Here is a 27,822-nt window from a genome sequence, read left to right as displayed (position 1 = left end):
AGATATCGAAGTATCTTGGTTTGTAACTTGAATCCTATTGTTGAACAATTTTTTTTCCTGGAGACTTACACGACAGTACATGTTAATGCATAACTATTGCGAACACGCTGTATTTTCGATGATTAACATACAGATTTGATCACTTATCATAAGTTGTATGCGGTTAATTTGTTTACGAGCTTTAGAAAAACTGCTGTCTCAACTAAGCCTTTGTTTGTTGGCAAGATGGCAATTTTATCGCATAATTTGTGAAAGCTTTTTATGACAAGATGGCAACCTTATCGTAAAGTGCTCACGAATAAAAAAGAAATTGAAATAAGAAAAAATAATAATGAGAAAATTTTTTTTGGAGGAACAAAACGAAGAGAAGGCGGGAGAAACTGTAGAGTAAGTAGCAAGAAATAAGAAAAATCGAAAAGAAGAGAAAAAAAACAGATTGGAACGGAAAAAAAGGATATGAATAGCACCTTTGGGAAAAATCTCTTGTTATTGTCTTCGTTTCGTTTTCTTTCGTTTTTTTTTCCTAATTTTTTTTTTTTTATTTATGCATATTTATAATTTTTTTACAATACTTGTGTGACTAAACAAACATCTATACATTTATTATTACCGTTAGAACTTAAACTTATTTATTGTTATCACTTATTCTATTCAAGTATAAAAAAGAAAAAGAACAACAACAGTAGCAGCAGTAAAAAAAAGGAAAGAAACAAGTACCATAGCAAAAAAGAAGGATGAGTGGAATAATAAAAAGAAATAAAAATAATAATGATAATAATAATATGAGAAATAAATATTTTTATGATAGAAAAAATTATGTGTATTATAACGAGTAAATTTTACGCAAAAAAAAAAAAAATTGAAAAAAATTTAATAACTACTCGTTTCACAAACAAACGCATTTCAAATACACAATAGTCATGTACAAAATTGAGAAAAAAAAACATCTGGTAACATTAACACATAAAAAAAAAATGGGAGAAGAGTGGAATTGATACCGTTATTGCTCTATTTCTTTCTCAATTTTTATAATGCGTTGTAGGCACTTGTGTACATAACAAACGTACATCATACGAAGATTAATGTTGACGAAAATAAACGTTTTATTATTTTGGGAGAGAAAAATAACAAGAAATTTTAACAAAATACTGAAACATAGTAATGAATTTGTAATTTTTAACAAATCGGCTTAAAATGTGCATTGCATGGAATTAAAAATTATAAAGTTATGCTGACACAAGCTTAACAATGTTATTAATGATTTTGAATAATCTGGAATCATAATTTAATTGAAAACAATATTTTTTTTATAAGAATCCGTTCCACTTTATACAAATGATCAATAATGACAGGTAAATTATTGATAAGGAGATTTGTGAAATGACCACCAAAGCACAGGATGCTACTTTTGAAAAATGTTTTAGTAAATATAAAAGAGAGTGCAGTTTTCAATATTGTTTTCGCATCTCTTTTTGAAATGCTATTGAAAGTAGAAAGAAAAGTAAAAAGATTCTATGCAGTATACACGACAGGGGCATGTCTCTCGGTAACATACTTTATTATGAAAACAGGGTTTGTCAGGAATGCAGTTTATATGAGAAATTCCAAATATTTCCTCTTACTTCAAATCAGGTGGGCGACACTAGTAAAGATCTACAGGACGTGGTGAATATCATTACCATATTAGTTGCGTGAAACGAATCATAATTACCAAATCTGTACGTTTCTTACTTCTAAATCTTTCTTCTTTATATACATTAGTGTTTTTTATGCAAATAAATATTATTTTGTGTCAGGATGAAATCGTGAAATTAATAAACTTCAAAAATATACAAATTTGAAATGATGAAGAAAAAAAAATTCGTATATTTCAACACAAAATGTTCATCTTATATCAATAAAATAAGGAAAAATTTTAAAGATAAGAAGAAAAACAAATAAAACAAAAATTTATGAATTGAACTCAAAATCCTGTGGAACATATTTTATTCCTGTCAGACATTTTATTAAATATTTATTTATCGCTATTCCGATATTAAGTTGAAATAAACAACAAGAAAACAGATAAAAATAAGAAATATGAAAAAAAGATTCATATTGCCTGGTTGGATGACTTGTGTCAATTCAAAAACGAAATGGTTTTCTTTTCCTTTTTTCAACTTAAACATCATCGCTAAAATAATATCATAAAGGATATTTGATTAATATTCTATAACTACACTTTTTTTTATCTATACATTATACAATTTTTATTAACTGACATAAAGGAAAAACCGTGAAAGAATAGATTTTGACAATCTTAGGATACACTACAATATTGTTAAGACAAGACTTTGAAGTTTTTTTGTAATTGTGTAATTTTTCTATATTAATGCAAGTTTCCTGTTAAATTCATTCGTCTAATAATGTAAAACTCTTCCTCACAAAACCTGCAAGACAATTTGTTGCATAAGTCTGCAGTGTCCAGTTAGTAAACCCGGGAGAATTCTCACATGATTCCTCGGCATCCTTATGATTGCCTTAAGGCGGTTCTGATTGTAATTTCTCAAAAGCGCAATTAGCTTACCGAGGCTCTGGACGCGCCTTTAATATCTAAAGCTCTTTCTTTCTGTGGCATTTCACCATTTCGTTCCGTGGCACCTCACGAATAGCATCACCGTCTCGCCAGTAAATCTACTTTCTCGTTTTCTCTTACGTCGAAATGCCCTGACACTCAGTACAACGAGACCCGGTTATCCTAAGCTTACTCAGACGGTTCCACACAATCCTAGAGAAACTTTGGTACGAATCCAGGGCTCTTATGGCAGCCTGATTATTGGACATTATTGCTATATCCCACTCGTCATCACCCTCATTCTGATTAAATTGAGGTACTTTTCTATAGCGTATATTTTCGCCTGAAAGATACTTGGCTACATCACCATAGGTTCAAAATATTTCGTTGTTGACCCAAATATCGCAGCATCCGATACGTCAACTGATGGTGTGACTTCGTAGCGGGTCACTCAGCTTTTAGGTGACATTTTTCTCAAAACTGTATCTTCTAATCATATCATCCCATGGCAGACACAATAGTGTAAGTGAAAGGAGAGGATGTTTCGGTTTCTTGGTCCGATAATAATCTTCCCATTTGCAGACTTAGAATATAATTTTCAAACAGTGACAATTTTCTAATTTTGAAATTATAAAGTTTCATTCGTAGTCACATACCAAATTTAAATAGAACATCAAAATACATGCTGTAGCTGATTATCCATTTTTCATAATCTGTAATACGTAGGATGTGGAGACAAGATGTACTGGTAGGGTGAGATGCGAATGCGCACCACACTCTATGGGGAAGCTCGGATGTTAATCAGCGAGGTGAGTCCTTAGTAGATTTTCTTAGTGGTACTAACCTTTGTGTATGTAATAGGGGTTGTGACTCTACTTTCGTCGTTAGGAATAGGAGTGAGGTGCTAGACCTTACTTTGGCTACTAATTTGGGGACCTTAATGGTCAGTAACTGGATGGTATCGGAGGAGTCTTCCCTCTCGGACCATTGCTGGATTCGTTTTAGAATAAATTTGCAACTAGAGGTGGGGGCGCCATTTAACAGGGCGTACTCGGCGGCCCTGGAATTACAAGTCTCCGGGAACGGATGGGGTGTGGCCTATTATGCTGCGGAGGGCACCGAGAGTGATCATTGATTGGTTGGTGGTATTTTTTCGTAGCTGCCTGTATATGGTGTATGTCCCTAGAGAATGGAGAGAGGTAAGAACGGTTTTTATGCCGAAGCCTGGTAGGAATGGTCATGTCAGCGCGAGGGATTTCAGGCCAATCAGCTTGTCGTTTTTTGTGCTGTGGACCATGGAGAGGTTAGTGGAAAAATGTATAAGGAATGAGGAGATGGAGTCGGGTCTGTCAAATGACCAGCATGCCTACAGAAGAGGGAGGTCTGTGGAGACCGCGCTGCACGCAGGTGGAGGTGTTTCTGCAGTTAAAGGAGTATACATTGCCTTTTTTCTTGGATGTTGAGCGTGCTTTCAATAATGTGAAGGTTGAGGCTATCGTAGGAGCTCTCGAGGTGCCCCTACGATAAGGAAGGTGCCCAGGTTTTCCCTGCCTAGGATGGGAGTTAAACTGAGTTTTGCGAGTTGTGCGCGATACCTGGGCGTGATTATGGATAGTAAGCTGCTGTGGAGGGAAAACATAGAGAATAGGATGAGGATGGCGACGAGTGCGTTGTTTGCCTGTAAAGTGGCGACTGGTAGACTTTGGGGTGTGAGTCCTCGACTGGTCTACTGGTTGTATGAGTGTGCGGTTATGCCTATTCTGACGTATGGGGCATTGGTCTGGTGGCCATCGGTGCTTCGGGATAGGGAGAGGGGGAAGTTGGAGAGGCCGCAGCGTATGGCGTGTATTCGAGTGACAGGTGCATTGCGTACTACACCCACTTTGGGTTTCGAGGTTATTCTCGACCTGGATTCGGTGGGTGAGCAGGTGAAAGAGGCGGCTACGAGAAGTGCCTTGAGGTTACAGGCGATGGGCATACTTAAAAACAGGGAATACATACACAGCAGAATTCTGGGAGGATATGGAATGCGACCTATGGACATTAGGCCTGATTTTGTGGTGCCATATACCGACAAAGGGAGGATTGGAATGTGGGGGATTATGCATGCATGAGGGGTTATCCATCTACACGGATGGTTCTAGGACCATGGATGGTACGGGGGCGGGAGTCTTCTCCGAGGAGTTGGGGATAAAGCTATCGATTAGGCTGCCTGATGGATTTGAGCTGGCAATTTTTGTGGATAGTAGGGCGGCGATTGGGGCCCTGGCGTCATATTCAGTTGGGTCGGCTTTGGTGGGTCGATGCATGAGGGCACTTAGGGCACTTTGTACTATGTGCAGAGTGACTGTGCGCTGGGTTCCCGCTCACAGCGGGATACGAGGTAATGAGATGACAGATCGTCTTGCTGGTTTGGATAGGGGGTCTTGTGTGTCGAACTGCATGGGGGTTGTTTGGTGTTGGGTTTTTGGGGGTTGCCAAACGGGTGGAGCCCCCCTCTCTTACTTACTTACTTACTTGGCTTTTATAAATGAACTATCAGAAATTAAGAATAAACATTGAAACCGAAACGAATATCAATAACGAATAATATTTTTTTGCCGGCTTCATAAGGACATTACCGCCGTATCGGGCCATTCATTACACTTTTCAATTGATTACTTTGAAAGAATAACGCTCCGCATAAAGCTTACATTATATTTTACTTGATAAATATTAGTTTATAAACATTTTACAAATCATTTTTACTGAGTACCTTTACGAAATTTTATTTTATTAATAAAAAAGGTTACGAAGTGTACATGAAAATAACAAAAAAAAGAGCTTCCTTCAAAATCCACTTGATATCCAAAAGAAAAATAATAAAATAAAGTAAAAAATATTTACAATTTGGAATTTTTTTCTTCCCTTTGTCGCAATTTTCCTTTTTGGTTTTCTTTGAGTAGTCACACACTCCAAAATATATTCATTTTTGAGTTAAAGAACTCAATGTAAATATTCAGGTATAATGATATGTACAATGGAGTTAAATAAGACTATGATATACATATATTTACAGATGAGGTAGGTACTTTCTTGAAATTAAAGTTAAAATACAGGATGATTCAGAAAGAAGTACAACAATATATACCATAGGTTGGAGGTGCCAAAAAGTTTAAAGGTTTTTTTTTGGAAAAAGGGTAAAATTTTTTACGTCCTCGCAATTTCAAAGCTCATTCCATTCTTCTGTATAATTTTATTAACCCGTTTGAGTTAGATGTCTCACATTTGTAAAATTAAAAATGGCTTAGAAGATTAAAATATTAAAAGAGTGAAACCTTTCACCAAAGAAAGGAGCAATACAACCGAAAACAGGATATATTGAACAAATATTTAATTTTGGAGGAAATCAAGCATGGGTTGACTTATTCAATATTTATCTATATCGGAGTACAAAAGGTGTAATAACAAAAAAAAACAATTTTATTTTGAAAGATATGATCTCTACTTCACATTTTCATTTGTGATAGAAATTGATATCCTTTATTTAATTTCCTCATTCATTATTAAATTTTATTGCAAATATCATTTTGAAATGTTAAAAATCAAATCAAGATGAATGATGGTTGACACCTTAACGAATCATATTTCATAATTAGATTCGGCTGTTAAAAAATTTTAATATTATTTTAGTGACAGCTCACCTCAAATAAATATTTTTTATAAGAGGAAAATTGTTAAAATACGGGAGTGTGTGTGTGAAATATCACATAATTGAAAAGGATTATTGCTAAATTTCAAAAGTATTTTGTCTAATAATTAATTTTGTGAGTTATTTTTTTTAATTCTGAGCTTTTTAGTAAATGATGAATGAAAACTCAATAAAATTTATGTAATTTCTTTCTGTATTTCAATTTTGAATCATAAATTCATAAACATCACTTCACTATTTTGACTGGACTACAACTTAAATTACATACATTTCAAATTCATTTGACAAAAATGTTGATACATTTGGAATATTGTGCCACCTATATGTTTACAGGACCAATTTCTATATAATGATGCTTACTTTTTATGAGGTTTTGCTTACTAATTAAATCAGACCTAGTTTTAATACATGTCATTACCTGCCAACATAATTTATATAAAAAAATAAATAAATTATTAAATAATAAAACAAATTCTACACAGATGACTATAATGCAGGAGAGCGATCGAAAAAATTATCAACCAAAAAAAATTTTGATTTCAACCAAAAAATTTCAAAAATATATAGATACGGAACAGTCTATTAACATGGATGTATTGGTATAAAAACCTAAAATATTTTTATTTTTTAATATTTTCCACAAATATTCAGTAACATTCTGAATGTGTATTAATTTTGGAACTGAGGTATCCAGACAATAATAATCTCTTTGGAAGTATCGAAAATTTATCGAAAAAGGAATTTCAAAGTTTACAATGAAAAATAAAAGTAGCGCAGTGATTGCAAACCATATTGTTAGTTAGCCAAAAATTATGATCCTGAAGCTTTCTTTTTCAGTGTAATGAGTCCACAGACTCGCTCTTAGTTTGTGTCAGAACGTAATTTTTTTTATTCTTGAAATTCCTTTCGGTTATTTATATGAGACACGGCATATATATGCTGTGTCTCATATAAATAACCGAATTGCATACACTCCCGCTAAAATAAATTGTGCAATTACTATTTAGCACATAGACATTAAACCTTCTAATACCTTATTTTGGATCCAGCGGCACCAGTGAGGCAGTCTCAAATTTTTATATTATATTTTCTTTTCGGTCTTCTCCTTTTGATATGGTTGTCGTGATTTGAATTTCATTATTGTATATTTTAGTAAATAGCACCAGCTAGATGTTAATAGGTAATTTTGCTTGGCCTATTTATTTCCTGTTACATAGTTCGAAGTGTACTCTGCTCCCTTCATTGAATGCTAATATAGCGGCTTGTTTCTTAACCTTTTAAGCAATACTTCTAGCTAAAGTTTGATTGGCTTTCATTTTCCTAACAATTGACCGATGTTGAAAATTCCAACTGTCGTACTGGCTAAACTGGTGTCTTTAACGAATTTGAGCGGGAATAGTTTTTTTGCAGCAGTGAAGAATTCGTCCGCGTACATGTTGAATGTTGCCTCTCTCACCATGATCTGATATTTGTTTTTCATCTCTCCGAAGTAGCGCAAGTATAATGGGTCAGCTATGACAAGGTTTCAAATTACCATAGAAAAATTAATATATAAACTGGAGGGTGTTTGGTATCAAGAGAACGCATATTAACAACTAAGTTAACTCCAATTTGAACTGGAAGGTCTGTTGCTCGTTAGATATCAGGCTGAAAGGAAGAAAGCAATGATTGAATTATTTATTTGTTAATTTAAACATACTTAATTAAAATTTATATTGAATTTAAGAGGTTTGTTTTGGCTTTGATAATAAAGGTTTGCAACGTCTGATTTATTAATATACAAAAAATCTGCGTATCGCATCTATGTACATAATGTATGTTCAAAATATAAACTTCCAATATCAATACTTTTGATAATTTTTATTATATTACATATCAAAAGGATTTTTATTTTAAAGGATATTAAATAATGGTTATACGGGAAAACAGAAAAATAACTTTATTTTTTTTCTCATTTTTTGCATTGCTTTCATGTTGTTGCTATAATTTTTATATTATTATGATTATAATCATATGTCATATTGACTATGGGTACATCCGAAGTTTTATGAACATTCTCCATCTACAAGCATTTACATATTATGTATATGTACAGTTATACCAATTATGTGTATATTCGGGTGAGAATTATTTTGATTGAAAGGTATTTAAAGAGAGATTTTCATCCGGATGTATGTGTTAAAATGAAAAAATATAAAGTAAATCCGTGTCGTGCTCTGTAAGGGTTCATAGAATTTCCAAAAAAAAAAACTAAAATGAAAAAAGAATTGAATAATTTTTTTCCTGTTTTATTATAATTGAACAAGATTTTAAATAAAAGCAATTATTTTTGCATGTGTGTATATTTATTGGTATATAATTAAGTACTGTGTAGTAAATATGCATGTATGTATGTGGATTTATTTATTAATATTTTTGGCCTTTAGTATGCTTGTGTTTTTTTTTAATTTGAATTTTCAATCAAATTGTATTTTAAAAGAGTGTTTAACGTTTATAATGCAACGCAATTTCACATACTTAGAAGGATTTGATTTTTCATCAGAGTAGGAATTTCAGCCTAGTAAAATTTACTCCCCAAGGTAGGATAAATAAGTCATTAACTTCAATTGTTATTTTGTCATAGTGACATTTTTTTATGCGATTTTCATTTAGTTCTATTTGTTCATAAAATTACTTAAATTGTGATTTTTGTCTCTTAATACGCCCAATTCATCATTAATGGCTCTACAACCCGGACTGGGTCTTGGTTTCCTAAAATTTGCCTCCATCGGTCTCGTTCTTGCGCCAGAGTTCGCCAGTTTCATGCGCCTATTCGCCTGGCATCGTTATCCACGCAGTCACTTCATCTTAATTTAGGTCCCCCTGGTCTTCTTGACCCTTCAGGTCTTTGTAAAAATATCTTCTTTGTGGGATGGGTCTCTTCACGTCGGATGATATGTCCTGCCCATCTCAGTCGTTACGCCTAATTATAAGTTTTTTTTCTTTAATGATTGAAAGAGGATTTATAAACAGAAGCGCAATTGAACGAACGAACGACGTGCAAGAAGATTGGATAAAAGTGTGGCCGAATTTTATCCTATAAGCACAATTTTTAACAATTTTTCGGAATATATGCTAGAAATCGAATTGGAAATTAATTAGTTTTCAAAATTTTCGAATTAAATTCAATGACGTAGTTATAGTTATCAAAAGTATTCGGTATCTAGCATCCGTCTCCCAAACGTGTCATTTTGAATAAAAATATTATTTCTCCATTTTTTAACAAAAAATAATTCGGAAAATATTATATGTATAATACCCATGTTGGAGAAAAATATATTATTCTACATCTACTTATATAATATAGGCACATATCTATACATATCCATACCGAAAACCGTGAGTTAAACCTCTGTGATTTAAATAAAAATTTTTCATTAAAAATATAGTGTGAAAAGTTTGAATCAAATTTTATTATTCTCGTATAATATCATTCAAATTAATGTCAATGTAATTATTATCAGAATATTATCAACATGCGTATTACTTCATCATCAATACGCATATATATACATGATATTATAAAAACTGGAATTATAAATATTTAATTAAAATTAAAAAAAAATTACAAAAAAAAAAATGCAGACACTTTAATATCCAAAATAACTGCGTATAAGTAACTGTTATACGCACATGTACTTACGAACATTATTTCGAGGAATTAAGAGAAAATAACATTAGTTCTGATTTTCCTTATATACAAAACAGTTTTTAAATCCATGGTATTTTTTTGGTAAAATAAAATTAAATACCCACAAGCATAAACACATAAATATTTTTACGATAAAAATATAATGACATTCGACAACTTATTTAAATTGGTATAAGCCCTTTGACTTGACCAAAAAATATTTTTCGGAATAAATTAACCATTATTATTTTAAGCACCATTTACAAATTTATATAAATAAAATGATTTGCATATTATCATTGTCAAAATTATTAAAGTAAGATTTTTGTTCGATATATTCGAAAATATTACATTAATTAAGAATCAATTTACGGGAAAAGATTATTTTTATTATAATTATTTGAAATATTTTTGGTAATGATTGGAGTTTTAATAAAATAATATTGATGTGATCACGAATTATTACGGTGATTTAATTTTGATGTAAGAAATTTCACTCTTCTGTGTAGAAAATGATTTAATTTCATGTGATTTTTAAAATAGTGTTACCAATATTAAAATTTTAATAGAATTAAGAATTAAAATTCTATTTCCGATAATTTTTATTGAAAAACAAAATGTAATGCCGAATTCGACGATGCTATTTTAGACATAAAGCAATACCACTTATTTAGCGCAGGAGATATCGCCCTTATTGAAAACTTCCCAGAGTGTCGAACATGCCAGACCGGGCCTGTATTTATTAACTATCGTTTTGGAAAATTTTGAAATTAAAATGTGAAATACTTTCAATTATTATTGATTTTCCTTTAAATTCATTTAAATTCTCTATAATTCGTTTTTGTTGCTTTATTTAAAATCTGACCCTTACAAATCAATTTTTTATTCAATATTGTTTTAATTTCCTTCTTATTTTATAGGAGAACTACATGAAAAATTTCAAAATTGAATTCATTTCTGTAATATTTTTCAATATATTATTTATTTTGCGGTCTAAAATTTTTTTAGACCCAATTTATTATCAACAAAATATTCATCTAATTTGTGAATTTCTGTTATTCTTTAAGTAACAAGATCATAAAATTATCATGAATCTCGCGATAAAAAAATTATAGAAGTAAAACAAAAAAATTAAATATTTCAAGAAAAAAAAATAAAAGGAAAAATTAAATTTACAAAGAGCAGAAATCAAAAATAACAAAAAAAAAAAGCATTTTTTTTAAAGCAACAGCTTAATAATGCCAACAATTTTTTTTTCTCTTTTCTACTTGAACAAAAAAACCAGAGATAGAAAACTGATTTTCTTTCTCTCAATTTTGTTTGTTCTTTTTGTTAACTTTTTGATTCTATTCTTATCAAAAAGTTTCTAAGTTTAAAATAAATGAATGGCTGGTGAAAGAAAAATAAAAGAGATAAAAGAGAAAATATTTTATTTGTAGTTATCCCGAACAACTGCGGGAGAGATAAAAAAAAATGTTGCAATTAAAAATTTTTCAAAAATTTTGTATGAATAGCGAACACTGTGTTTGAGTAAAGGAATTTCAATTGTTTTGGATATACAATCATTAAAGGAAGACATACAAGGAACCTCGTCCATTTTCAGATGACATTTACTAAATATCTCCCTTCCATGCAGATATAATTTAGCGTTTTCCATTTAAAGAGGAGATTGACTATACATATATCCTGCCTCCATGACCTGAATATCTTTATATAGGCTTTTCCGTCTTTCAAACTTGTTTTTGTTTGACATCAAACATTTGATATGATTCAAGTTGCATTCATACAATTGGTATGATTCAAGAATTTAATTGTTATTAAAATATTTAATCAGTTAATGTTAAATTTAATATTTGTATATATAGAAATTATTTGCTTTTACGTAATTACGCTGTTCAGTTAAAGTTCAACGTTTTGCGGGTGTATTTTTCAAAGATTACGAATAGGAAAACCAATTTTCCTATGCACCGCATATTTTTGTTTTGTTGGTTCATTTTTTATTAAATAAGGATGGATAACAGCAGGTTACAAAAGAATTGAAATTTATTAAAGAGAAGAATAAGAATCACCATAAATGTCTATTTCATTCAATTCCGTTCACAAAATCTGGTGGAACAGAAAAAAATTAAAAGAAAAAAATATTAAACGAACCGAAAAATATGCAAATTTTTTGAGCCTTTCGTTTTTATTTCCCTTCAATACAAAATTTTTTTTCTATTTTCCATAATTTTTATAATTTTTACTTATTTCTTTTACTAAATGAATTGTTTACTTTTTTTTTTGTCAAAAAAAGTCTCCTATAGCTTTGAATTTCAAGGATAATAACAAAAAGAATAACAAAAATAATAAAGTAATCGTAATATAGAACTTATAAAAGAATATCTATCGAAAAGTTTAGTGGAAAAGAGGAACGAATTCAATTGCGATAGAGAAGTTATAAGCATTAAGAAATTACCGTTAAATTTTCTTTTCAATAAAAAAAAAACAAAAACAGAATAATAAAAATTCGAAATTAATTATCAATCGACATATAATTACTAAGATTGCTGTTTTCGTCAACGTGTGATTACACTTATTAACTCCCATTTCCTATGTGGTACCGATTTTAAATTTTTCCTGCAGTATATCTTTTCGAAAACAGCCATCCACAATTCTGCTCCACACCAAAGTATTGATATAAAAAACAAATAAATAAAGACGGCCATTAGTTACCGCTTTGAATGCAACTGAGATATGCTGCCTGAATTAACATATGAACAATTTTTCTTCTAAATTGACTATTCAACGCCGATGTTCTGTGTTTTTTACAGCAATTTTATAGCCAAGGTCATACAGACATTATCATCAGTTTTCCAATTCTTAAAGTCATTCTTCCAGATGTCCAGTACCAGTTTAAGTGTTTTGTGAGCATTTTGTACTCCATATATGCTTTCAATTCTTCTCGACTCTATATATGAAGCACTGAGTCAAGCATTTTCTACGAAGTTCCACTGTGTCGTCTGTCTTCCAGCAAACTGCTTGGCTGTTGATTGTAGATTTGTACAAAGGGGGCAACAGTGCACCGCGACCACGCATAAGGATCTATTGTGCGCCCCCATCCGAGTGCGGGGCATGCCCTGCAACACACGCTCGAGACCGACCCTCTTGATAAACTCAAGCAATTTGTGAGGACCAAAAGACCGTAACTACGCCACCGTTAGAGCAAAGCCCCCCAGCACCTCCCCTCTCCTATAAGCAAGAGCATCACACTCTCCCAGGAGGTGCACCGAGGTCTCTCCATACTCCCCACAGAATCTGCAAGTATCCTCAATTTCCAGGCCCAGCCGACTGAGGTGTTCCCTAAGCCTGCAGTGACCCGTCAAAATGCCGGTGAGGTCTCTCACCTGGTTCTTGCCCATCCCTATAATTTTTTTAAATTGCTTCTGGTCATAATCTCCCAGGAGCTCTTTGGCTTGCCGCAGCCCCGGGAGACTTCTCCAGCGCTCCGACTGCCTTCTTTCTGATTCCTTCCTTAATTCCCAACGAATAGTATGTGGTCCGATTCCGCAGAAGGGCTCCGGCCCAAGAAGAGGTGTGTTTGCCCTCTTCCTTGCAAGCGCATCAGCGGCCTCATTTCCTTCCAAGCACACGTGGCCCGGCCCCAACACAGTATGACCCGGTTGCTTTTGCATAACTCATTGAGCTTCTCAAGACAGCACCATATTGTCGCGGATGATACTGAAAACGAGTTCAGTGCTCCGATCGCACCCCGGCTATCCGACATAATCATTGCTATCACTGCTTTGCTATGTTATCTTTTTTTCTTTTTGTCGTGTGGTTTTCTCACATGGGTCTGCATCTATTTAAGTTGTTGATGTTGGGAAGGTTACTGCTTTTAGTTATTCCGAAATTTTCTTCGGGGAGAACATGATCAAAAATCAGATTAGTATTGCCTTATACTGTTCGTACTTTATTCCGTGCAGTCTTCAATGCTGTTCACTGATGGTGTTTGATAGCCTTTCTAATGGTAAAAATTTTCATATTTGAAAATTACCAGGTTAGAAGTTGAGCATATTTTTTATAAATTAAACATCATAATTCTTGATTAAAACCATATAAAATTATTACTTATATTAAAATTTAACTGGTATTTCACCTTTTAGATACTCTTAAGTATAACCCCAATTATTATGTAAAGTTCAATGTACAAAAAATTAAAGAGAAGCCGTAACTCATACCGTTTTTAAATTGTTTATTAATTTAAATTTAATAATTCGCGTTCATGTTCGAGTTCATATTTGCGTTTATACTATTTCACTCACTCTGTTGCTTCTGTCTTCATCTACACCCTTGTTTGCCTTCTCCGAATGATTGCTAAGGTTAGAAATAAAAATGGAATTTCCATATTATTATAGTTCCATAATTTTTTTTTTCTTTAAAAAATTTTTATAACATTTTTATTCCTTCAATTATTTTTTATCATTATGATGGAAGTAATTATTAAAAAAAAAAAATTATCATATTCATTAAGAAAAGAAATGAAGAACACAACAATTCATAGAGAAAAAATAGTTTCGCCAGGAAGTTTTTAATTAAAAATAAAGAATAGTAAAAAGAAAAATTATTATTATATAATATTATACGAAAAAAAACTTTTATTTTAATGTCATACACAGGAGACGTGGTATAAAGATGTTTCCCCTATAGAATAAAGAGGGGTGTTTTAAAAAATTTTTAAAATGCCAGTGCCTTTACTTGTGATTTGTGATTTGTGAATATTACCAAACCAACCAAAGAAAGTCGATAATATTTAGGCTTATCACAGTATCTATTTTCATGAGTAATGGGAGTATGCCATACACTATTCCAAATGATAAGCTATAAATTATAGTGCGGCAGTAATCTCGAACATTAAATTGGGAGCCTGTTATACGGTGAATTATGCCGGGTGATTTCAATTTTCAAAATGTCATTAAAATATTGAAATTCCTTAACTTTAAATTGAAAATTTTCATATTTTTAAATTAATTTGGGTATTAATACGGTCTATGCGTTCTAGCTTAATGAGAAATATATAAAAGTTACTATAAAATATTTTTATTTAAATAAGAATTAATTAATTTGTGTTCTATTGTGTTTAATTTATTCACTCACTATATTTGTAATTATTTTTCTACTTAATTTTCCACTATAAGAATAGAAATTTAAAAATATTGTATAGAATAAAAACAAAAATATTGTATAGAATGAAATTTGCATAGAATGAAATGAACTTTAATTTGCATACTAATTTTATTGTTGAGTTCATCCACAATAATTGTGACTTATGTATATACAAGTGTTGTGGTTTTTTTCTAGTTTAAGAATATCGTATGAATTTTTAATTCCATTTGTAATACTGAAAAACGATTTTCATATACAATTTTCTTATTGGTAGTACTCGTAAGCTTTCTTTTATTTATCACTTTGATGTAATTTCCGCCTTGTTTTTCATCAGCGAACAAAATATGTTTAATTGTAATATCTCTCGAACTTTTCATTTGCAGGTATCTTTTAAAGAGAATTCGAATAATTTGAGGTCGGATGAGATTTTCAATGTTCGTCATCGCAGTACAGATTATGGCGGGAATAAGCCATTAATTAGAATGTTGCGTGCCGACAATTCTAATTCTAATTATTTTGATCTTGGTAATGGTGCTCTAAGGTCTGTGATATTGGTAACGGTTTTCTTGAGGTCAAAACTTTTTAAGAATTTAAATTATGTTTAACTATGGGGTATATAACAGTTACACTTCAGTTAGAGTTAAATTAACTCGCTGGTGTGGAATTTGTAACTAAACTTGAAGTCGTCTGCGGTATATGAGCATATTCTTGCTCAAAGTAAAATTTTGCGTTGATTAAGATAACTCCATCCGAATTCAGTTTTCTTTAAATGAGTGTAAGTATCATTATCCTCACCAGGACTGAGTGTATTACTTATAGTGGCTTTCATGAACTTTTACTCAATAGTGTCTTCTTATTGTTCTTATTTGAACGAATACCATTATGAGTTTTTCACTTAGTAAAATATAAAGCTAAATTCAATTACAAATTGTACTTTATGGGTATATCAAAAATAATTATAACGTGTAGAATGTAGAGAGTTTTTAGAAAAATTAAAAGAACTAGATTGAGTTCTAGAACTACATTAAATTTTAAATAAATAAATTATAAAATTTTTGTAAAAATAGTAATATTTTTTATTTAGGAGAATACAAAAATTCAAAATAAAATTTGAATATATTTAAATAAATTCGAATAATTAAAATTTGAATAGGTTCTTTGATTAAAATAATTGCTATTGTGAATTACATTTGGGAATTCCGTCCTTGTTGAGTAAACATTGAACACAATACAACAGATGTAATATGATTAACTTGTAAAACGTATTGTGATTTTACACTGGTTCAGTTTAAAAATTTCAATATAAGTGCTCAGTTCAAGTATTTTGTGTGTGTAAAAATGCAATAAGCTTTATTGCTCCAAAAGTTCGGATTTTTTAATATATTTAGAATACATCTATATTATTTAACTTTGAAGTTGTTTTACGAATTCCTCTAATATCTGTTTTTTTCTTCGCGGTCTTGGTTCAGATATCGAATTCTGAAGTGCAATTTTGATATGTAAAACTAGAGCCCCGTGTTCCGGCAAGGCTCAAAAAATTGAGCAATATGAATTCCAAAGTATATATAACATTTCCCACCCAGAATTTTAAAAACTTGTACACAGAGTTTGGAGCTCCTTGTTTATGATCTAAGCCATGAAGTACCAGCACGAGCACCTTTTATTCTGTTTATCTCACTTTGTTTTGCTTACTCCAATTATGTACCATAATTTCTTAACAATCACTTTTCAAACATATGAATATTTTATACTAAAGCGTGATACAAGAATCTTTCTTATATTAAAATATTTAATAATAAATCGATTAGCTTTAAAGTACACTTACGCCCGACCGGTTAGTTATATTGAGTAACAATATATTGAGTAGAATAATGTAATTGCTTTTGCTGTTTGTTTGATATTATGCTTTTGACAGCTTTCCATTTCTTTTATTTATTTTGACAAACAAAAGAACATCAACATTTTATCAGTTTTAATAATGTCTGCCGACAAATTACAAATTATTTGCAAGACATAAAATTTTCAAATTAGAAACCGTAAAACCGATTGCCTATCGTGTTGCTTTTTGTTTATAAAGAATTTATTAATGATTACAGCATGTACTCATTTAAATTTTGATATTGTATAAAAAAAAACACTCAGAAGAGAGTTACAAGGAATGTAGCATCCAGTAAAGGCCGGACCCGAATGTCTCAATCAACCTCTTTATAAATAACATCAATTATCGCATGATTTACAATAGCTAGAAAGGAAATTAGCCTATGAGGGAAGTAAATAGTGGAACATAATTTATTGTTATTTGCTTTCCAGATCTGGTACAGTGAGCCAAAAGCAGTCCGTGTATTTCCAGGGTCTCGCTCTTGTAACAGGGAAGTTTTGCGTCACATGCAATATTTCAATAAAACTATATTATTGCAAACTCAATAATTGCATGTACTCGGCGAATTTACTCATACCTCTATTCAATTTAGCCTAATCCGAATTCGATGGAGGTAGGAAAATAAGTACATTCACTGTTCTATTTTATTTTTCATGTGATTTGAATTTGATTGTTCAAAAAATATTTGTTGTTTTCTCTTTTTCAGAATAAAGAAGAAAAAACAAACAAAAATTCCCAGACTTCTTTTTCCATCCAAGACATTTTATGAATTTTGGATGATAAAACAAAAAAAAAAAAATCGAACATAATTTTCATAAAACAATTACTTTATGTTTTTCATTCCGTTCACATCGGAATTTAAGCTTAGACATGTCGAAAACTAACAACCTCTTCACTTTTATTTTATATTATTTTTCTTCACTTTTATCTTTTTTAACTTAATAAGGTTCTCTCCCTCTTTTCCATATCCTCAATTTTCTTATAATAAAAGTTATTGTTTGATTACATTTCGCCTGTTCTTTTCTTTAATGAAAATCTTTAAAAGGACCTCCTCATTCCACATTTTATTTTGTAATATTTTCTTTGGTATTGGTTGGTTCTTCGTCATTGTTGTTTATATATTGCTTTGTGTTATTTTCAAAATGTTTATTGATTGAAGTACTTGTTTTCTTGATGGAATCGCTGATTTTATTAATGAGTCTCTTGAGCTTATTTTATGTTTGCCATTTTGATTTTTACTTTTATCATAAAATAATATTGTTAGATAATTGTCCCCTCTCTTCTTGATTCTTGCTCATACTTTTGTTTTTTTTTTTGTGTATTATCGGAACTCATCTCTTTAAGAAATTTCCTTTATATTTATTAGAATATCTTAAGGATGATAAATTTAAATTATTAAAAGCGAAGTATATTAAATTATACAAAAGTGTTATAATTCAATGTTTGTTTAATTTGAAAGTGACATTAGGGTAAAGGGTTAATTTATTGCCATTTTAGGGCATAGAGTTATGCTTTCAACACAATAAAATATAATTATAATAAAATTAAGTCATAATTGTGGTTCGACTAATGTTAATATTATTTTTTTAATGTTAATATTATTCTTTAAAAGATTTTTTTCGAATCGTTAAGTTTCTCATTTTAGGACGCATTATATCGTTTGATTTTGGAATCGAATCGCAGACCCAAGCGAAAACGAAATGCAATAATACTATCTATCTTTTCTCGAAGCACTTCGTCAAGACGGGATTCAAATTCTTTCCATTGATATACGGAAGTGCTCAGTAAGTGGCTTTCAACCTGGAAAGAATAAACAAGGTGGAGAGTGAACTGCGTTGTCTCTACTTGGAAGAAAATGAGACGGTTGAGCATTTGCTTTACGATTTTAAGGCTGTGACCTGCTTAATTCTAAGCTGCACCTCGTGACTCCTACCGGTCGAAGTACCCAGATTCATTAAGGGCCTGGAAATAGTGCTTATGTAAGTGGATCGCAAATCACAAAACTTCTTTATTGAAATTTTTAACTAATTATACAAATTTTTTTTCATTCATAATTTAGAACATTTGCTCTTTGGAGGATAAATTGATTCCAACTGTAAGTAAATTTGTTTTTGCTTTTCTCAAACATTTTTCTAAAGTTTTAACATATGGATGTTCGTCATTTTTACGAAAAAATTGTTCACAATCCATACGGCCAAGGTAATGAATTGCAAGGAAATCCACACAGTTCACTACATCTACAAAAGAAATAAAAATTAGCAATCAAATATTTTTTTTATTATAAGCAAATTTTAAGAAATTGGACTTACTATCACCATTACAATCTTTTCTATATTTCCTCATATGTTCTTGGACCATGTTAAAAGAACAGAACAAATCTTTAGCACACCTTTCGTATTCTAATAAGAAAAAGTGTTTAATTTAATAAAATGGTACTAGTGGATATGTAATATGTTTTTAAAATGCGGGCTAATATTCCTCATAATTGGGCACTCATCGTTGCGGAAGTTTATTGCGTTACCGTTAAAAAAATATAGTAACGTATAAAATGTAAATTACTGCTCAGATAAAGTGAACTAAGTGAGCATAAATCCATAGTAAAAATATAGTTACATAAAAGCTGTGATTAGTTTTGATTAAATAGTTGTAAGCTAGTTTATAGTCCGCTGAGAGTTTTAATGACCGAAATTTAAATGAGAATTATTCTAAATTGTGCAAGTGCAATAAACTGAATGAGGAATGTATTCAGTTACGAATGTATAAAATTACGACAAGCTTTTGTGGGTAATAAATTCATGATACTGTTATATTACCACCCAATGAGATTACCCCTTGCATGTGATATATGTGACTTATTATATTTTCTTGGTACTTAAATAATCATTTAATGAATTCAATAGATGTCCCGCTCAAACTAATTTGAGTTCAACAGACGATGTATTTAATACGGGAAACAGATTCTTAAATTCATTTATAATCAGAGCATTATTTATACCTGCAAGATCATTTGTTGGCTCTGGTACTTGATCTATAAAAAAATTAAGAATTTTAATTATTTTTTCAAATTATATAATATTTAACAAAATAAAAAAAGTATATTACATGCATCTGCCCAATATCCTTTTGTAATCCGATATGGTCCACAAACATCTTTTCTACAACTTGCCATATCTAATCCGCAACCACTCATTGCTTCACAAATACAACCCATACATTGCTGTGATACGGGTGGTAATTCTGATTTTTTATTTATCGTATTATTAGGTAATTCTTAAAAGAATTTTTGGAAGGCTTTATTCAATAAAATATTACGTAATCCGTGTGTAAATATGAAGAAGATATTGCATTTACTTACCTAGGCAATTTCCATTTAAATTTAAATTAAGTGTTAGTAACACAAAGCTTGTAATCAAAACAAACATTTCCCCGTATTTTTATTAATATTTTTTTAGATTGTTTCTAGTTTTTCACTTAGGAAGGCACAATATGAGAATGATTATATAAAAAAACTTGAATGTTGGTCAGAGTTTTAGAATTTTCCTATAGAGAGAATGAGTTTTTTAGTATGTATTTATTCTGAAATGCTTGCGGTTCTCTTGTTTTTCTATTACAAAAAAATATTAAAACTTTCGTTCACTTCAAAGAAACTTATAATAAACACACTTATAATGAGAGTCTTGGAAAAATTATGCTCTTTTTTGGAGTATGACTTAAGTATTATTTTTAATGTTTCCATTTCACTCAGTTCACGGAAGTATTAGTGATTCATATGCACACATATTGTAGTTCATCGAAATGTAGTGAAAAGCTCTATAATATTTTATTGAGCTTTTATTAAATTGAGCTTATTATTGAGCTTTTTTAAGTAACATTTTCAAGATTAGCTTGTTATAAGAATTTTTGATTAAGACTACACTCTCGTGTTCGAATCTTAATTATATTTAAACTCTCCAAAAAGAGCTACGGCAATGAATTCAAATAACTCTAATAAAATTCTAATTAAATATTTTATTTCAACATCAATTTATTCGTATTTGTTTTCACTCAGACTAAAATTATTAGGGATTCCACACGCAGGCTTTCTTATTATAATTGCCTTGCTACTTTTGTATAATTTGAAATATTAATTTCAGCTTTTTTTAAACAATTTTCTAATTTCGTTTTTAATGGATTATCGGCTTCATTAACGAAAAAACTATGACATGCTAATTTACCCATCTTATGTATAGCAATATAATCAAGACAATTGATTTCTCCTAAAAAAATTTTTCAAATTTAGTTTCTTAATTAACTTATCATGTGTGAGCTGGAAAATTTAAACTTACCATCTTCATTACAGTCTGTTCGATATTTTTCCATATATTTTTGAACTATATTGAAAGAACAGAACACATCATTTGCACATTTTTCGAATTCTATTAAAATTATGGATGTTAATTAACATGTAAGATTTTCGAGTTTTCCGATATATTCAAAATTTAACACTTTTGTATTTACCTGTAAGATCATCCATTGGTGCCATTTTATTTTCTTTAATCAATTAAAATTTTTGATTAAGAAAAAAATAATTTAAATATAAAAAATATTGTTTTTTTACCAGCATCAGCCCAATACCATTTTGTCATACGAAATGGTCCACAAACATCTAATTCACATTTTAATGTATTCTCGTTACAACCATTTATCGCTTCACACATACAACCAATACATTGTTGTGTTACAGGTGGATATTTTAGTTGTTTATCACTTATACCTTATAAAAATTAAATATTAAAAATTAATTGAATTTAAAATGGCTACTATCATTTGAATAAATTTTAATTGTCTCAATCGAGAGCAAAGCCATATTTGACTACTTACTTTCAAAACCTCTAATTAAAATCAAACTTAGTATGAATAGTATTTCTAAAAATAAGTACAATATTTTCATTTTATTGAAACTTTCCTAATAAAAACCAAGAATTTTATTCAGAATAGAAAAAAAAACACAGTATTTAAATGAGCTTTAAAAGTAAACTGAAATCGAATGTTTTTCAAATGCTTCGCGTAAAGGCTAAAATAATTTTAAGTGGCTATTTTTAAAGCAATACACTCAAATTCATTTCGAACGTAGTTTTGTGGTTTTAGACTTTGATTAATAACGAGGAGACTAATAACAACCGTATCTAAAATACTTTTCAGTGGAAAATTTTTAAAATATTTTTTAATAACTGAACTGAAAGTGTTGATAATAATTTATTTAACTTAACTTAATGTAAATTTCTTCATGCAACTGCAGAACAGATGGATGACGTAATAAAAGGAACGAGTTAAAGGCAGAAAAATTCATTAAAAAATTTTTTTCACCTCGAACTGGACTCGAATAATTTATTTGTTAATTACGCGAGCGCAAAAAGGATGCTTTAAAAATTTTAAATTGAGCTCTTAAATACTACGAGTACACTTAAATAAATGCGGTAAACACTTGTTATATGAAAATTTCAGAAAATTGCTTCACGTTATTTGAATTCGAAATGACGGCGATTAAACTGCAAGTTTGTAGAGTTAAGCACAGCACAAAGTACATTTAGGTACAGCAATAAAATACAATTACATTCTTCTAACTTGTACCAGGAACAATTTCATATTAGTTCGACATTTAAGAGAGAATTTTATTAATAAAGCTATCATATTTGAAATGTCTAAATTCGGGTATTTAAAGTGATTTGAATAAAAAAATTCTTTATATTTGCTCAAATTCCAGCATTCTATTATGAAACAATTACTTTTATTTAACTTTTATTCACTTAATAAATGTCAGTTAACAGTAATTTTGCAGGCTCTTAAATTTGTATTAAGTTGTTTATTTTAATTTTCACTACATTTAAATTGAGAATTTAATGACGCCATCTTATTCATCATTTAAAATAAATATTTAAAAATCCAACCGAATGCAAAGACTAATAAAAATTTCTTCGATGCAAATGTACATCTAGTAGCAAAGGACTCCTTTTTAGGATTAATGCATTCATTTACAAAATCTATAGATTTTTTATTTGTTTCATCTTTGAAAAAATCTTCACAAGTATCCAAATTTGATGAAATAATTGCTAAATAATCAAGACAGTCAACTTTTCCTAAAAATACAAAAAGAAAAAATTATCGTGGCAGCATTTAATTTTCGAATTTAAAAGGAAAGAATTTTATTCTTACTGTCATTGTTGCAATCCCGATTAAGATTTATAATATCTTTTTCAATAACTTTTATAGCACAATCTCGGGTATAAGCACAGCTTGTAAATGCTATTACATGATAGTGAGAATATTTCAAAAATAATTTAATGAAATCTGTAAAGAAGCTTATTCGGGGTATCGAATTAGCAAGTGATAGTGATAATTATCGTAAAACGTTCGATATTATTATTGTTAATACAAACCAAATGGTGCATGTCTTATAATAAGGTTTTTAAAACTTTTAAGACAAATACCAACGATCACTTAATGATTCAACACTCGGAATAAGTTAAAATATTTACCGGGATATGGGCTTGTATCACCAGATGGTTCACCTTTAAAAATAATTATAATTATATAAAAAATTAATTTGTTTAATTTTTTAAATAAGAAAAGCAAAAAAACCTGCAGAAATCCAATTTTGTTCCGAAATATTTAATGGACCACAAAATTTCGATTTGCAACCTTCAAACATTGTTTCATTCGATTGCCTTTTTCCATTATCATATATGCATTTTAAGCATTGCAATGACACATTATTAAATATTGTTGATGTTGGATTTTGCAACTCATTAATATTTGTTGGAGAGTTTCCCAGGCTATTGACATTTGTAAGTTTTACACTAGTATCTACAATAAAAAAGTAAAATTTTGGATTGTTATTTGGAATGTTACTACTGTACTGCTTACTTAATTTAAATTCCGATAGTAAATGATATGTACTGCAGTTAAAAACATGTTATGACTAATACGATTAACTCCATCCGCTTAACTGAAATGGAGTAAAATATTTTGTACTCACCATTTATTCCAGAAGTACGGCTGCTCGATATACAAGTATCAAAATTTTGTCCTTGTATAAAATGTCTGGGATGAGTGAAATAATCTGAACAATTTTCAAATCCAGCTGCATAAATTGCAATAAAATCGGAACAATCAATGCGTTCTAAAAAATTCCGCAATATATGAAAAGTAAATAAAAAAATACCAATAAAATTTTTCAAAACTTACGATCATTATTACAGTCTCTTCCCTTAGCAATCAAATATCCTTCGATAGTAATTGGGGTACATCTTCTATTGCTTATACAAGTGCCCAATTCTAAAAATATCGAATTTTTTTTTATTTTGAAATGAGCATTGTTGCTTTTTATGTGGTTAAGACAAACCTGTATTAATTTGTCTTGTATTATTTGATTCACATATTTTTCTAGCACAATTCACTGAATTAATATTGTTCCCTTCAATTGTAGCATTATACAAACAATTGATACAAGATTGAGGAATATTTGTCACTAATGGCCGACTAACTTCAGATATAGTTGTTCGATTAATGTTCAACTCTAACAAATGCAATTAAAATTTTAAAATGTATTTTAAATTTTCGAAATCACTAGCTACCTTCATTAATTTGATTATCATTTGTTTGACGTGATTGTTCACAATTATTTAAGGTTTCCAAATATCTAGTAAAACCTTTGTTACTAAAGAAATTTCTACAATTTTTTGCATTAAGCATATGAATTGCAAGATAATCCGAACAAGTGATTTGATCTAAAAATTAAAAAAAAAATTTAAATAATTTGGAAAACTTAGACAACTTTATTGATTTTAAATAAAAAGGTTCTTTGATTGATATGGTCCTTTAATGTACTTACTGTCGCCATTACAATCCGTTGAATAAAGTGATAAAGCCTGTTTAACAGCCTGACTTGCGCATCCTTTATTATTAGCACATCTTTCAAATGCTACAGCTATAAAAAGTAAAGTTGGTTTTTTCAGAATACGCTTGTAACTCAATACATTTTATTTATTCTAGATATACTTACCATCACTATCATTATCTGATAATTTGGGAGCACCTAAAAATTAATTTTTAATTATAAAAATAAACATAAATACAAAATAAAAATTGCAATAAACCTCCTGTACTCCAAAATGTATCAGAAATATTAAAAGGTCCACATCTATTTGCAAAACAACCAGTGGAACTTCTGCAGCCACTCATCACATTGCATATACATTCAATGCATAAATCACTCGGTTGATTTGGTGATAATGGTGGTTGATTTAGATTTGAATTTGCCAAATTATTGTTAGGGTTTGTGTTAGGATTTACATTATTAGAACTACCTACGAGTATATATAACGAATTATTTTAGACTGTTTGCTTCTAGTGATACACACAAAAATTAATACACTTACCTTGAGCAGAAATATTTTTACTTTTGATTAATAAAATAGTAAGCAAAAATGCAATTTTATTAAATTTTATTTTCATTTTTTTTAATACTTGAGGAATTTATGCGCTTGCAACAATTTTTCTAACTATAATAAAACGAGACACTAATCTGCTTTGTCAAGAATTAGGAAACAAATACAGCCTATTGTTTTGCGATTCACTTAGCATGAGACAGCAATGGAATAAAATAAAATTTTATTGAATAAATTATTTGTGGTTAGGAATAATTTTTCATTTAAAATTCTAATAAAAATAAATTACAGCAAAAAAAAATTATGGCTTTAAAAGTGAAATGAATCAAAACGATTTTTGTTATAAATTCGAACACATTTAATACGACAGATCACGTTGTTCCGTGTTGATTTCTGAAAATATTCGCATAAATAGCTTTAACTCACATGCGCTCATAATAGATTCAGCTATGCTTCTTTATTCGTTCGTCTGTTACTGTGATAATTTCAAAACAAAAAAATTATCTTGTCACAAAAATAATTTTATTTATATTGAATCAAAGAAGCGGCCATTGACAACTCTAGCAAATAATTTTTGTTAAAACTCATTTAAACTTCATACGAACAATTTTAGTAATTTTAAAAATAAAACCAATGCGGAGAGTGGCAACGGCTGACAATTTCCGTTATTAACCCACAATTACCCACGTTGTTTACCCACCTTGTTATGAAAAGCGTGACACCAAAATCAACAGCTCAGTATTTTGCACACAATGCCACACACGTGGAAACAGATGATGTCAAAAAAAAACGTCACTGCTAATTTTGCTTGATTCTGAGCAGTGTACTCTATATGAATTGTGGTCCGGTTTTGTTTTCAACTTAAAAGAGCCTTTGTTGCGGATGAGAGTTCTATTTCGACTAATGTTGACAGCACTAAGAAGGAAAATTCAATATTACAATTTTAATATTTTGTTCATCTTCCATAAGAACACCATATTATTTTGGATTTTTGATTTTTCTAAAAGAAATCTTTCGTCCGGAAGTGATTTGTTTTTCAATTTTTCATCTTTTCATTCAAAAATTAAATATAATTGACTAACATTTTCATTTTTTTTTAAGGTTTACACTGGATTGCATTATTATTCATCAGAATTATTTTCAATAAATAATAATTTGAATATTCATTTCTTTGGTGTTTCTGAAATATACAATGAAGACAAAGTTTATAAATTGAATAATATGGAACTATGAGCAATTTCCAATTTGATCGAATGGTGATCGAGTTTTTTTTGTTTTTGAAATACTGTGGTAATGGCAAAATACATAATTGAATTTAAGATTTAACGCAAAATCATTTTCACATCATTGCTCTAAATTTTAATATTGAAGAACATTTCAGCTCTTATATTTTGTACGATAAAATTGAAATTGGGTTTCAATGAAATGTTGTGGGGGTGGGGATTTTATAGGTAATGCGGTTATTACAAAATTAATTTTAATAAATTTAATAAACATTTTCAATTGTAATTTAAGTGTTAGAGGTTGTAAATTGTGGACGAAAAATATAAGAAGCATGTGATTTATTTTGAGCTATAGCGTTTTTTTTATTTTGTTTTCAGACTAGTTTCTTCGATGATCTTGCAAACAGAAACCCAAAAAAATGAGAAGGCTTTTCATTTATTAAAAAAACCTCAATTCCGGAATTATAGACATTTTTCATGAAAGCTAACTTCATAAGATATAGACCTAGCTTACATTCCAAAATCGTGGAATGTTGCCAAGGTCGTCTTCATTCCTAAAACTGGGAGGAGCTCTCACAGCTGCCCAAAGGATTTTAGACCAATTAGTTTCGTTTCTACTAAAAATATTGGAAAAATTGACAGACGCATACATAAGGAGCAACCTTAACCCGAGGTGGGTGTCTCCGGTACAACATGTGTATCGGAAGGGTAGGTCAACGGAAACGGTGCTACGCTCCTTGATACACTACATGGAAGGGTTTCTTAACCGCGAGGAATACACACTGGCTGCCTTCCTAGGTATTGAAGGCGCTTTCAACAACGTCAGGTCGCGGTCGATCACTCGAGCTCTGTCGGAGCTTTCTCCTCTTCTCTGGAACCTGGTAATCAATCGGTTACTAGTATTCCTGGAGGGGGAAGGCTATATATATGGCGTGGCAGTGGCTTTATCTGGGAAGTACCTCCATGCACTAAAGGGGCTGATACAGAGGGCTCGTAGCCTAGTTTCGAACTGGGCGACCGGCTGTGGGCTATCTATTAACCCTCAAAAGACGAAGCTAGTCATTTTCAGTAGGAGATATAAGATTTCAGCAGTGGCTTCTCCGAAACTTGGCGGAATCGGCCTATCCTTCAGCAGGTAGGCTAGATTCCTGGGGCTGGTTCTGGATTCAAAGCTGAACTGGAGACTTAACATCATGGAGAGAGTAAAGAAAGCAACTATTGCGCTTTATTCGTGCAA

General features: G+C 30.4%; 2 protein-coding genes across 2 annotated transcripts; both read right to left on the bottom strand.

Moving 5' to 3' along the window:
• Nucleotides 1-18,991: 18,991 nt before the first annotated feature.
• LOC129613343 (invertebrate-type lysozyme 3-like) lies at nucleotides 18,992-20,412 on the bottom strand. The gene is made up of 5 exons (XM_055527354.1): nucleotides 20,292-20,412; nucleotides 20,039-20,206; nucleotides 19,932-19,964; nucleotides 19,246-19,335; nucleotides 18,992-19,173 (listed from the first exon to the last, which is right to left on the bottom strand). The coding sequence occupies exons 1-5, from the start codon at nucleotides 20,356-20,358 to the stop codon at nucleotides 18,992-18,994; spliced, it is 540 nt and encodes a 179-aa protein (XP_055383329.1). The 5' UTR covers nucleotides 20,359-20,412.
• Nucleotides 20,413-21,022: 610 nt separating this feature from the next.
• LOC129613342 (uncharacterized) lies at nucleotides 21,023-25,457 on the bottom strand. The gene is made up of 18 exons (XM_055527353.1): nucleotides 25,354-25,457; nucleotides 25,072-25,281; nucleotides 24,978-25,010; nucleotides 24,807-24,902; nucleotides 24,550-24,702; nucleotides 24,318-24,491; nucleotides 24,161-24,250; nucleotides 23,952-24,095; nucleotides 23,555-23,779; nucleotides 23,452-23,484; nucleotides 23,129-23,218; nucleotides 22,853-23,052; nucleotides 21,797-21,881; nucleotides 21,534-21,689; nucleotides 21,434-21,466; nucleotides 21,262-21,351; nucleotides 21,082-21,192; nucleotides 21,023-21,036 (listed from the first exon to the last, which is right to left on the bottom strand). Exons 1-18 carry the CDS (start codon nucleotides 25,427-25,429, stop codon nucleotides 21,023-21,025), a joined length of 2,013 nt encoding a protein of 670 aa, XP_055383328.1. The 5' UTR covers nucleotides 25,430-25,457.
• Between the last annotated feature and the right edge of the window lie 2,365 nt (nucleotides 25,458-27,822).

This window comes from Condylostylus longicornis, unplaced genomic scaffold (assembly GCF_029603195.1).
Source record: "Condylostylus longicornis isolate FDR11 unplaced genomic scaffold, ASM2960319v2 ptg000083l, whole genome shotgun sequence".
Taxonomy (NCBI): Eukaryota; Metazoa; Arthropoda; class Insecta; order Diptera; family Dolichopodidae; genus Condylostylus; species Condylostylus longicornis.
The sequence above is the reverse complement of the archived record's forward strand: the minus strand, read 5'-3'. Positions and strand labels throughout refer to the sequence as shown.

Bases quoted from the DNA above. Each gene is read 5' to 3' on its own strand.
- LOC129613343 (XM_055527354.1), bottom strand. From the start codon at position 20,358: ATGTTTGTTTTGATTACAAGCTTTGTGTTACTAACACTTAATTTAAAT. The intron at 20,207-20,291 runs GTAAGTAAATGC...AATTCTTTTAAG, and splicing joins TTTAAATGGAAATTGCCTAG to AATTACCTAATAATACGATA. The intron at 19,174-19,245 runs GTAAGTCCAATT...TTTCTTTTGTAG, and splicing joins AAAAGATTGTAATGGTGATA to ATGTAGTGAACTGTGTGGAT.
- LOC129613342 (XM_055527353.1), bottom strand. From the start codon at position 25,429: ATGAAAATAAAATTTAATAAAATTGCATTTTTGCTTACTATTTTATTA. The intron at 24,251-24,317 runs GTTTGTCTTAAC...CGATATTTTTAG, and splicing joins TACAAGACAAATTAATACAG to AATTGGGCACTTGTATAAGC. The intron at 23,219-23,451 runs GTAAATATTTTA...ATCATGTAATAG, and splicing joins TGATACAAGCCCATATCCCG to CATTTACAAGCTGTGCTTAT.